The 12,673-nt window shown below is 40.6% G+C and overlaps 1 protein-coding gene and 1 long non-coding RNA gene across 2 annotated transcripts in view; both read left to right on the forward strand.

Annotated features, from left to right (window-relative positions):
* The first annotated feature begins 371 nt into the window (after positions 1-371).
* LOC125254400 lies at positions 372-1,882 on the forward strand. Its single transcript, XR_007181654.1, has 3 exons — positions 372-522; positions 1,148-1,319; positions 1,739-1,882. It is a non-coding gene; the product is annotated as an uncharacterized LOC125254400 (long non-coding RNA).
* Positions 1,883-2,801: 919 nt separating this feature from the next.
* Positions 2,802-12,673, forward strand: part of LOC125254175 — a 59,059-nt gene continuing 49,187 nt past the window's right edge. Inside the window, exon 1 of the mRNA XM_048168645.1 lies at positions 2,802-3,130. Coding sequence (XP_048024602.1) covers positions 3,094-3,130 — 37 coding nt within the window. The 5' untranslated portion in view covers positions 2,802-3,093. The remainder of the gene's footprint in view (positions 3,131-12,673) is intronic.

Raw genomic sequence — 12,673 nt, forward strand, 5'->3', positions numbered from 1 at the left:
AAAAAAAAAAGGATGAGAAAATAATCCATATTACATATAAAATTGGATATGATTGGTTTGTGTGATAAATCCCGCCTCTTGTTGACGTGGGTGTTCCATGTGTCAGTTTGAATGAACAATTGAAAAGTTAATAAACAGATCACCCAGTTAGATATCACTGCTTTATGTCATGTTAAAATCAAAATGGACTGAAAACATGATGACTGCAGTTTTTTTTTTATGTGCAATCAGCTTGGTGAAATTAAAAATACAATTCGTGTCTGTGACAGACAGAGTTTACGGAGCATGACTGATGATCCACAATATCCTAGGTTGACAATTAAAAAGAAAAACAGCAATACACAACTAAAATATATTGTTTAAATTATTATGAGAAGGGTATTCCTGCACAACCGGAGGCTGCAGTTTCAGGACCGCAGTTCTAGGACCGCAGTTCTAGGACCCTAGTTTTTCGTGACAGCGCCACCTACCGTACTGGATCAACACTAATTAAAGATGGACAACGTGGACAGCAATCAGACGGTGAGTACCGATATTTAATTAAGTTTTATTTTATAACGTTTAAACGGTGTGAAGTTTACATATTGAGAACTTCTAACTATGAATTAATAATTAATTCCCACCAAATTAAGAATTTGTGAGATAGTTTTATTAATTACTACGATGTTAATTCGTGGCCATGATTTCATAAATCCTTGTTGAGTTTTAATGACGAAGTATTATAAGTGAATCTAGCCAGCACATTAATTAAACTTATCAGATGACAAGAGCATGGCTGATGTAAGGTTTGTAAGATTTACCTGCAGCTTAATGTATTAGTGTGAATAGTGGCTTAATATTCGTTGTTTTACCATATTTAAGTATAAAATATCTTTCATAATTAAACTGCCTAGTTGCACTGTGTTTTAGCCTGTTGTTTTGGCATTGTTTTGCAATGATGAATAAGGCGTTTGGCCTAATCTGCAGGCCTACTCCACATACAGTCCATTGTTATCATGAGTTAGTTATTGTCATGTTCTGCATGGCCAATATGAAGTGATTTTATGGATTTGGTTAGGCTCATTGTAGGACAGATAATTAAAAAAGGCACTAGGGATATTTTCATGATCTTAAAATATTCTAACAAGTAGGCTCTCTCTTTTTCAAGATGCATATAACAATCCAAAAAGGGAGATCCCTGCCCGAATTGAAGAGATGCACCACATGCTGCAAGGACTTTCACTGCCCGTTCTTTAGTTCAGCTTTGTTCCACCCATCAAAGTTGAGCAAGATCAGAACCCATTTAGAGAGCCATTTCAATCATGCAGTTATCCATGAAGGTAAAGTTTTCATACATTCCCTCAGGAAATGCAATTGGAGTTAAAATGTGCATTAAAAGCCGAATGTATTTTATGATCAGTTCCATTTGAGCAGTGAATCAAAGCTCTCTGTTTTGTTTTTGAAAACCAAACACCTAATTCAAATTTTGGGTATACATAATTTACAAATTGAAATATATGATCTATTCAATGCTCTTGTTATACCATTATAGGGTATACCATTCACAGATGTGGGTTACATTAATTTGATGTCAGTAACATGAATATTCTGTTTGGCTCTCTCTCTAAAACTCCAACAGTGCATAAGTGTTAAATCATATATATTCCAGTTGAATATGTTAAACAAATGTTTCTTATTTCTCTCTCTCTCTCTCTCTCTCTCTCTCTCTCTCTCTCTCTCTCGCTCTATCTTTCTCTAGAGTTGAAGCCTACAGCCATTCTATCCATGCAGCAACTGATGGAAAAGGGGTTCGCTTTGGTGCTGTTATCACAAAAATGACATATATATATATATATATATATATATATATATATATATAAATAAACAAACAAACATTCTTGAATCATTCTTGTGTCTTGTCTTGCCTCTCAACCTTTAAAATATTGGCTGTACTTTAGTGACTGCATACGCTGATACCAACTTTAACTTACCTGATAATGAGCTAATTCACTTTAAGGAGGTTAATCAATATACTGTATAATTCAAGAGACTAAGACTTTTAAAGTTCTCCATTTTTTACAATTGTTTTAAAATTGATATACAATTTTCTTTTATATTTTGTGTAAATTCATGTTAAAATTTAAAATTGTGACTCAAAGCACACTTAGTAATTAACCTCTGCTGCATTTTGAATCAAAAATCACATTTAAAAACAAATACTACTGAGATTAATATATTGATGCTATATACAAACATGACCAAACTAAACCAACAGGGCCCTAGAACTGCGGTCCTGAAACTGCAGCCATCGCTATATCATCCAGTACGGTAGGTGGCGCTGTCACGAAAAAGTAGGGTCCTAGAACTGCGGTCCTAGATCTGCGGTCCTGAAACTGCAGCCTCTGGTTGTGCAGGAACATACTATTGGGGATTATTATTGCCTTTAGTTATTATTTTGGAATGAATGTAGAAATGCTTAAAACACTAACTTAATGAGATTGACTTGGTTTTGATAAATAGAACATTACATTGTTAATGTAAAATTACAAAATAGAATTGTATTTGGTTTCTTTTTTGATGTAATGGAAAGTAATGTTCATTTAACAAATAAGATGAAGATGTGTCAACGTTAAGAGTAATGCATGAATTTACATTGATTCATAAAAAAAAAAAAAGTGCCTCCATTTCAGAACACCACTGCACGCCATATATATATATATATATATATATATATATATATATATATATATATATATATATATATATATATATATATATATATATAGGGGGCCCTCTATAGGTAGCTCTCCACATGAACCGTTTTCCCTGGCCAGTCGGTCACTACCTTGTCAAGCGACTGTTGTGCTCGTCTCAATGACACGTTTGCTGCGTCCTGTGTAAGCGTCATTTACATATTTTAGAAAAGCTCCGATTCTCAGTAGGTGTAACGTCTCTCTGTTAGAGTTTAGTGTTTGTTTGTTTGTTTTGGAGTTATATTCACGGCTATCAGTTGGTTTGGGTGCGGCGCGGCTCTGGAGCATCAAACACAACGGAGATTCAGCGGAACAGAATACAAAATTATTACAACAATAACAACGACGACGTCGTGCAGATATGTTTCTGCTCTCATTTTTCTTATTGCTCATGAAGGGTAAGTGGATATGTTAGTTTCACTTTAGGCATAATCAGGAGTTAAATTGGGATTTTTTATGTGGTTTCAGGGGTGCATGTGTATGCGAAGACTACAAAATCATATCAATTGACAAACTAAAATATAACAAGTTGCAATGAACACTAAAATGCTGATCAAAATCATTCTATAGATGCTGGTAGCGTGCAAATCTGATGACAATAAAATCTTTTTGTAAGCCTGTGCTTTGTGTCAGTATCAAATATAAGAGTGATGTTACCATTAAAGGAGAGAATATAAATACAAAATACAGTGCTCGACATTAAGCCTTGTTTTGTGCTTGTCCTTTGGACAACTAAAATGGTAATTTACTTGTAAAAAGGTAGCTTGATTGAAAAAAAAAATGTGATTTTTTTTTTTTGTGTGTGTTGTAAATATTATTTATTCTGAAACAAGCAACATTCTCATCAGTGTTTTATCAGCAGTGACATATTTTAATCTGTATATTTATGTTAATTACCCTGGGGGTATTTTATTAAGGACATCCGTTTTGGTTGTTATTGACATTTTAATCAAGCTACTTATCTGGTCAGGCAAGTAAAATTCTCTTTCACATCAAAAAATCCACTTGTCCCGCAGCCCCGGACGGCCCTGGCCCAATTTAACCCCTGGGCATAATGGATCAATGCGACAAACATGCATGGGAACTGACTAATGGTTTCAAATTTTGGATGAATACATCAAATGCAAGTCTGTACACTTCAATCAAATTGCGCTATTGACTAGTATATTTTAAATGCCAAAAATACTATTTAAAAATGAATCCTGCATGTTTTGCGTCTCTGAATAAATTGTTGAGACGACAACTGCAAGTGTCACGCTTGCTTCAGTAAGCTGCACCTTTGATTCCGTGATATTCCGCGTTACACAGTAAATTAAATTTTTATGCATGTTCAACTATATATATTACATATTACAAATTAAAAAGAGCGCTAGTCACGCTTATTTCTTAAGGAACACTGCCCAACAGCGACACCCACAGGTAAAGTTACAGAAGGAGTCATGCTTTACAGTCTATGGAGTCATGCCTCCCTTTCCTCTCATAGAACCATAGAAAATCATCAGACTCCCGGCGTGCAGGGGTTTTGTGGGGGGTAATTGAGAATGAATGGGCGAAAGTCACGTGAGAGGAGGTAATGTCTCCATTGCGCTATGATTGGATGTAATTGGTTATGATTTGATATGATTGGTTTGTGTGATAAATCCTGCCTCTTGTTGACGTGCGCGTTTCACACGTCAGTTTAAAAGAAAAAATGATGGCGTGAATGGGAAGACTAATTGAAAAGTTAATAAACAGATCACCCAGTTAGATATCACCGCTTTATGTCACGTCAAAATCAAACTTAAAATGGACTGAAAACATGCTGACTGCGTTTTTTTGCAATCAGCTTGGTGAAATTAAAAATACAATTCGTGTTGTTGGGGATAAACAGTTTAGGACCCTTGAAACCAGATATGTTGAATAAAGACCCGGAGTCAGAATTAAAAAAAAAAATTAACAAATTGAAGAAAAATATAATGAAGAATAGTTTGCAGTTTCATCAGCAGAAGCCAGCTTTAAGTCTCACAAGGAGTTCGTAGGCCGCTCTGCGTACATTCACATTTCCACAACAGTTATTCTCTAACAGAGTCAACTAACTATGTCTTTACTTCAGGTTGAATGATTCTGATTGGCTAAGGAAAATAGACAAATTTGGTAATCTTCAACACATGGACAGATAGTCAGAAGCATTTCTCCATTCGTCATGATGATGACGAGGGGACTCTGGATTTAGGTACTGGATGTCCTTTTGGGGTCATGACATGGCGTCTGCTGGTCTCAAGCAGAGTGCCAGTTTCCACCAGTACAAAAGACCTGCACAGAACACTTAGCGCACATACACAGATACACATGTTTCACAGCTTCTTCAAGGTTGAAGTTGATCTGAGCTCTGCTCTGAGCCGGAAACTTTCCCAAAACATACTGATAACATGTTCTTTTCTCTCAGTGAGAGGTACAGACAATATTCAAAATTATTTTCTAGTGTTTGAAAAGGAAAAGAAATGCTTTAACATATGTTGAAAAAGTCATTCAAATAATTTAACAGAAAGATAAATGTTGATTAATAACTTAAAAGATATATTTGTCACAGACACACCAGGCTCTACACTCACCCAATCACAACACACTCCCTTCTCCTGAGTATTAACAAGCCACACCTGACACTCATCAGCACCAATCATCACAGCAGTACCAATGACACTCCAGAACACTCAGTCACTGTCCGGTCTCGTTAACGCATACCTACCTTTTATGCTTACCTCAAAGACCCTGCTAACAACTACTTACCTGTCTCCAGCATTCTCCGTGATTCCTAGTGTCTCCTCGTCTCCTGTGAGTGTCATTGTGTATCGTCTGCTCCACGTCTGCCTGCATCCACGATCCCTGGGAAAGATAGACATGTATCAGATCCAGTATCATCTTCAGTCACAAACTTAACCTGCTTTCACTCACCTGCACTCTACCTGCTATCTCTGGTTGTTCAATAAACTCAATCTTAACTATACCTGTGTCCCCGTCCCCTTCTGTATGTCACAGAAGACCGGACCAATACCGTCAGAACAACCAAGATGAGCAATCCGGATCCATTTCAAGACCTTGTTGATGCACTTCGCCGCACACTCACCAGCACTTCCACGCCAGCACCACCAGCAACCACTTCCACATTCACTGCTGCATCTCCTTCACCATCTGCAGTCGCCAGTCCCATGGCCAAACCGGCGCCCTTCACTGGCTCGGCGGAGGACTGCAACGGATTCCTCCTGCAGTGCTCGCTGGTCCTGGAGATGCAACCGCACTTGTATCCCAATCACAGTACTAAGGTGGCCTTCATAATCTTTCAACTCGACGGAAAAGCTCTTCGCTGGGCTGAACCACTGAAACCAGCTTGTGATTCATCTATCGGTGAGAGATTATGCAAATTGAAACAAGGTTTAATGTCTGTGACTGATTATGCTCTCCAGTTTCGAACCCTAGCTGCAGCAAGTGGTTGGAATGAACAAGCTCTTATTACCACCTATCATCAAGGCCTTGATCCACGTGTGCGGTTGCATCTCGCTGCATATGAGGACTCCATCGGGCTCGAGAAATTCATCCAGTTATCCATCAGATTCACCACTCGTATGCAGCTGTGTCTCGAAGAGCACCAGGACCAGCCGTTGTTCCCATCTATCCTCCGCCAGCCAGAATCCGTCAGCCATCCAGAACCAGCCCTTGAACCCATGCAAATAGAAAAATAATAATAATAATAATAATAATACATTTTATTTATAAAGCACTTTACATTTTAAAGAAAATCTCAAAGTGCTACAATAGAGGCAAAATAAAATAAAACAAAAACCAATTAAAACAATCTAGGAATTAAGTTAAAAATCAACTGCCAACTAAAACTAACAAAATTTAAGCACTAAGAAAGTTTTAAACATTGAAAGACTTTTTAAAAAGATACGTTTTTAAGTCCTTTTTAAAACCATTTGTCGTTTGTGGAGCCCTCAAGTGTTCAGGAAGAGCATTCCAGAGCCGAGGGGCCGCGGCACAGAAGGCTCTGTCCCCAGTTGTGCGGGACTTAGTCTTAGGGGGATGGAGCCGGTGGGTATTTGTGGAGCGGAGGGAACGTGCTGAAGTCTGTGGAGTTAGGAGTGTTGGTAACTGTAACTTGAAGGTAACTGGGGGCATTGCCATGGATGCACTGATGTGTGAGAAGGGAGATTTTATACTCAATCTGGGCAGAAATGGGAAGCCAATGCAAGGATCGAAGAATTGGTGTGATGTGTTCATATTTATGCACTCTCATCAGGATCCTAGCGGCACTGTTTTGTATGTGCTGGAGTTTCTGGATGCTCTAAGATGATCTGATCTGATGAGGGGAACCAATGAGGATAGCTTCTGTCTTTGAACTATTCAGCTGGAGAAAGTTATGAGTCATCCATGCCCTTATTTCCTCCAAACAGGCAGTGACTGTGGATAGAATTGTTGATGAAGATGAGGATGAAGATGATGAATGAGTGTCAGTTTTGATGTATAATTGTGTATCATCAGCGTAACAATGGAAAGAAACTCACGTCTTTCGTCTGCTGAGCGACAGAGGAGGCTGACCCAGAATCTCTGTCTATATTGCGGTCGTGCTGGGCATTACATCTCTGAATGCCCCACTTGTCTAGTGCGACCTATGGTGTGTTATCATGCCTACGTTGAATAAGATGAAACCACTCACTATTGTTGTAAACCTTACTGCTGCTGACTTCTGTCTTCCAGCTAATGCGCTCCTCGATTATGGGTCAGCTGGAAACTTCATCTCTGGAGCCCTCTGTCGCCAGCTCCAACTCAAGACCACCAGCACACCGAAGATATACCAAATCCACTCAGTAACTGGAAAACCTCTCCGTCAAGTACGTTACAGTGTTGGACCTCTTCACCTCCAAAATGGTATTCTCCATACGGAGGAGATCCACCTGCTGGTTCTGGAGGATTCAACGGCTGACGTGATTCTAGGGCGCCCCTGGCTTGAGCAGCACAACCCCATCATCTCTTGGAGGACAGGAGAGATCCTGAAGTGGGGTAACCAATGTTTTAATTACTGTTTTCCTGAGTTTCCTGTTCCAAGTCTTCCAAGTTCCGAAGAAATCCAAGTCTGTGCTACTTCTGTGGAAAATCCACTCGAGAAACGTTCAACGGACATCCCTGCCTGTTACTCCCACTTCAGTGATGTCTTCTGTCCAAAAGAAGCCTCCAAGCTGCCTCCTCATCGACCATGAGACTGCACAATTGACCTCATCCCCGGTGAGCCAGTGCCCAGCGGGGAAAATATACTCTCTATCCATCCCGGAGGAGAAGGCCATGGAGGAGTACATAAACGAAGCTCTGTCACAAGGCTACATACGCCCCTCTACTTCCCCTGCTGCTTCAAGCTTTTTCTTTGTGGCGAAGAAGGATGGAGGCTTGCGGCCCTGCATCGACTACAGAGCTTAAAATCACCATAAAATTCAGGTACCCACTTCCTCTCGTCCCATCAGCGCTCGAACATCTACGCGGCGCCACTGTGTTCACCAAGTTGGACCACCGCAGAGCTTACAACCTCATCAGAATATGTGAGGGGGATGAATGGAAGACAGCTTTTGTGACCCCTACTGGCCACTATGAATATCTTGTCATGCCGTATGGACTTGTCAATGCCCCCTCCGTATTCCAAGACTTCATGCATGAGGTGCTCCGGGAGTTTCTCACAAGTCAGTTCTGGTCTACATAGATGACATCTTGATCTACTCCCGGAGCATGGCCGAACATCGCCAACACGTTGCGGAGGTCCTCCAACACCTGAGGGACAACCATCTGTTTCTCAAAGCTGAGAACTGTACCTTCCATCAGCCCTCAGTGCAATTCCCGGGATATAACATCGATCGCAGTGGCATCCGCATGGACGAGAGGAAGGTTACAATTGTCAAAGACTGGCCCATTCCCACATCCGTGAAAGAACTACAAAGGTTCCTGGGTGTTCTGTCTTTGTATTAATCTTAGAGTTAGTGCTGCCCCTAGTGGTCATAATAATATTTTTTTCTGTAGGAAGTGTTGCCCCTAGTAGTCATTCCAATTACTTTATTAGTTCAAGCAGCCAGAGAGCACATGGCAGCAACACGAAAGTCTCTCAACAATTCAACTCCATCCATGGTAAGCCTTTAAAATGTGGCATCGGCTGTAAGTTTATTTCATTTCTCTTTATGTGTAGCATCATTTTACAGCTGTATTGTTCAATATTTGTAGCATTTGTCAAAGTTTGTGCTTATTCTATGTGTACTTGTTTTATGTTATGTTATCTTACACAAATGCTTGCTATTAGACAATATGACACTGATATTGTAGTATTTTCTGTTGTACTTGTAGTTTCACGAAAAAGAAAGACACAATAAACCAAAGAAAAGAAGATTGACTCTATAAACCTAAATACCAGTCTTCTGCGTGTTTATTGGGATTCTGTTGACACTAGCTAGAATTCTACTCTTCACACAAGAGGGAAGGACAGCATACTGGGTTTTGCAAACTTCTACCGCAGATTCATCCAAGGCTCCATCACCAGTCCGCTTACAAGTCTCCTCAGGAATAAGCCCAAGTCTCTGTCCTGGACTCCAGCCGCCACGCAAGCTTTTGATGCACTCAAGACAGCGTTTACAACCGCTCCCCTCCTGGCTCACCCTGATCCGGATCTCCCCTTCGTTGTCGAGGTAGACGCCTCAACCACAGGAGTGGGAACGGTCTTATCCCAGAAGCAGGGGAATCCCCGTTAACTCCATCCATGGAGATCATTTTTCTCCTGCAAACTCAACCCGGCGGAGGTCAACTATGATATCGGAAACCAGAAGCTTCTTACCATCAAGCTCGCCTTGGAGGAGTGGAGGCATTGGCTCGAGGGAGCCAAACACCCATTCATGGTTCTGACAGACCATAAAAACCTGGAGTACTTATGGGACGCTAAAAGATTGAATCCCCACCAAACTTTACCATCTCTTACCACCCTGGATCAAAGATTGTAAAAGCTGATGCTCTGTCCCGTATTCATAGTCCTGAAGAAAGCACCGATGACCCAGAGCCCATCATCCCCAAGAAACTCGTTGTCAGCCCCATTACCAGGTCTGAAGAAACGCTGTCGAGTCGAATGCCTCCACCAACACCCTGCCGGGTTGCCCCCAAGGTTTACAGTATATTCCACGGACACGGCGCACTCCCCTCATCCACTCTTCACATACTTCACTGGGCACTGGCAGCCCAGGGGTCAATGAAACCCTCTCGCTGTTGAAACTGCACTTCTGGTGGCCCAACATGGCATCCAACGTCAAGAGGTACATACAAGGGTGCCAGGAATGTGCCGTCTCCAAAAGCCCACGTCATCTTCCCTCCTGGAAACTCCAACCTCTGCCTGTTCCAACCCGCCCCTGGTCACACCTAGGAGTAGACTTCATAACGGATCTTCCAGTCTCCAACGGATGCACCAATGTATTGGTGGTAGTTACTGTGGTTTACAAAATAAAAACTATGCTAAAATGTCTCTTCATTTTCGTTGACCAAAACGAGACGAGACGAGACGAGACGAAATGTTATAACGTTATTTTAGTCGCGTAATTATTATTATTTTGCAGTATTTCGGTTTCCTGATTCTCACTTCAGGGGCTGCATCAGATCGCACCTCGCAGACGCAGGCGACGTCACTTCCTCTGACATAGAGAAAGGGGCCGATATGTAGGTAAATATGTAGATTTCACGTGCTCATAACTTAATAAAAATGCAGATCATAGAAAATGCACATCATTATTTAAAGCAGATTCTTACGATTAAAATGAAACATAATCAACATAATATATTGAGTTGATCACAAGATATTACTCACGGAATGATTTAACATACTTGGCTAAAAACATGTCTCTCATCTTTCCAGGATGCAGTGTGTATCCAATGTATATATACTATATATATATATATATATATATATATATATATATATATATATATATATATATATATATATATATATATATTGTCTTTTATCAGCAGTTTTTCAGCATGAAAATGTCCAAATGTAATGTAATTTATATTTTATAAAACATTTAAAAGTGTTCTATCAAATGATACCTTTTGACTCTCCTTGCTACAGTTTTGGAGTTATGAGTCTTTACTTTTGTGTCAGGAAAAAAAAAACTCTAAAAACCCTTCGGGTCTAAAAGGGATAAGAGACATCTCAAGGCATTATAAGGAATTATCTATATAATGTAGGTAACAATATAATAAGATAACCTTGTTTAAAATGGGTTTGGCTAAAAGAAAATTTTAGTTTTGTCTATACTACTAGGTACTTATACTACTATTGATTAGGTTAAATAGAATTGCATTACTAAAAAGAGACTAAAAGAAAATTCATTGACTAAAATTAGACTAACATGTCGTCAGTTTTCGTCGACTAAAACTAGACTAAAATAGTCATGGATAATTCTGACTAAAATAAGACTAAAATACTCAGACTTTTAGTCAAATGAAACTTGACTAGACTAAAAAGAGTATGAACGTGACTAAAACTAATAAAAATTAAAATGACAGCTTGACACAAAGACTAGACTAAAACTAAAATTAAAACAGGCCGCCAAAAACAACACTAGTGGTAGTGGATCGGTTCTCCAAGTCTTGTCGACTAATTCCCTGGACTAATGCCTGGACTGCTAACGGCAATGGATACCACTGAGCTCATGTTCAACTATGTGTTCAGATACTATGGACTACTTGAAAATATTGTATCTGACAGCGGATCTCAATTCACCTCCAGAGTATGGAGATCCTTCTTCAAGCTCCTAGGTGTGACCATAAGTCTCTCTTCTGGCTACCATCCCCAGATGAACGGGCAGACGGAGAGGAAGATTCAGGAGATCGGCCGTTTCCTATGTACCTTCTGTCACAGCCTGCAGGACTCTTGGAACCAGTTTCTGGGTTGGGCCGAGTACGCCCAGAACTCTCTCCGTTAGCCCACCACTGGACTTACTCCCTTCCAGTGCGTACTCGGCTACCAACCCCCACTGTTCCCCTGGGATGGGGAACCATCAGACGTCCCGGCAGTGGATTACTGGTTCCGGGAGAGCGAGAGGGTCTGAGACTCAGCTCACCTGCAACTCCCTCCTGAGTATAAGATTCACCCAGTTTTCCATGTCTCACTGTTGAAGCCTCACCATCCCTCTGTTCTTCCCTCCACTGAGCCTGGCGAATCCGAAGAACCCCCCCCTTTCGCTGATCGTGGATGATGGAGCGGCTTATCGTGTGCAAGACATCTTGGACTCCCGGCGCCGTGGTGGTCACCTGGAGTATGTGGTGGACTGAGAAGGATACGGTCCCAAAGAGCGGTCATGGGTCAATCCAAGTCTTCTCGATGACTTCCATGCCAGACATCCTAACAGACCAGCTCCGCGTGGCAGAGGTCGACCACCACGACATCGGGGGGTAATGTCACAGACACGCCAGGCTCTACACTCACCCAATCACAATGCACTCCCTCTCCTGAGTATTAACAAGCCACACCTGACCCTCATCAGCACCAATCATCACAGCAGTACAAATGACACTCCAGAACACTCAGTCACTGTCCGGTCTTGTTAACACATACCTACCTGTTATGCTTACGTCAAGGACTCTGCTAATGACTACTCTTTTTTCTTTTTTGATGTAATGTAAAGTAATGTTCATTTAACAAGGAAGATGTGTCAATGTTAAGAGTAATGCATGAATTTACATTGATTCATAAAAAAAAATAAAAATGTGCCTCCTCATTTCAGAACACCACTGCACGCCCTTGGTCCGCCCCTGACACTTCAATGACAATGAATACTGTGATGTGTGTTGTGTTTATAATTATAATAATAAAGCATCATAAGCCTCAGTTGATTGTAGCTCCATTGCCACCAATGGGTGGAAAAATTTTATTTTCTAAAAATTTCTTG

The sequence above is a fragment of the Megalobrama amblycephala genome, linkage group LG19 (genome assembly GCF_018812025.1).
Source record: "Megalobrama amblycephala isolate DHTTF-2021 linkage group LG19, ASM1881202v1, whole genome shotgun sequence".
Lineage (NCBI taxonomy): Eukaryota > Metazoa > Chordata > Actinopteri > Cypriniformes > Xenocyprididae > Megalobrama > Megalobrama amblycephala.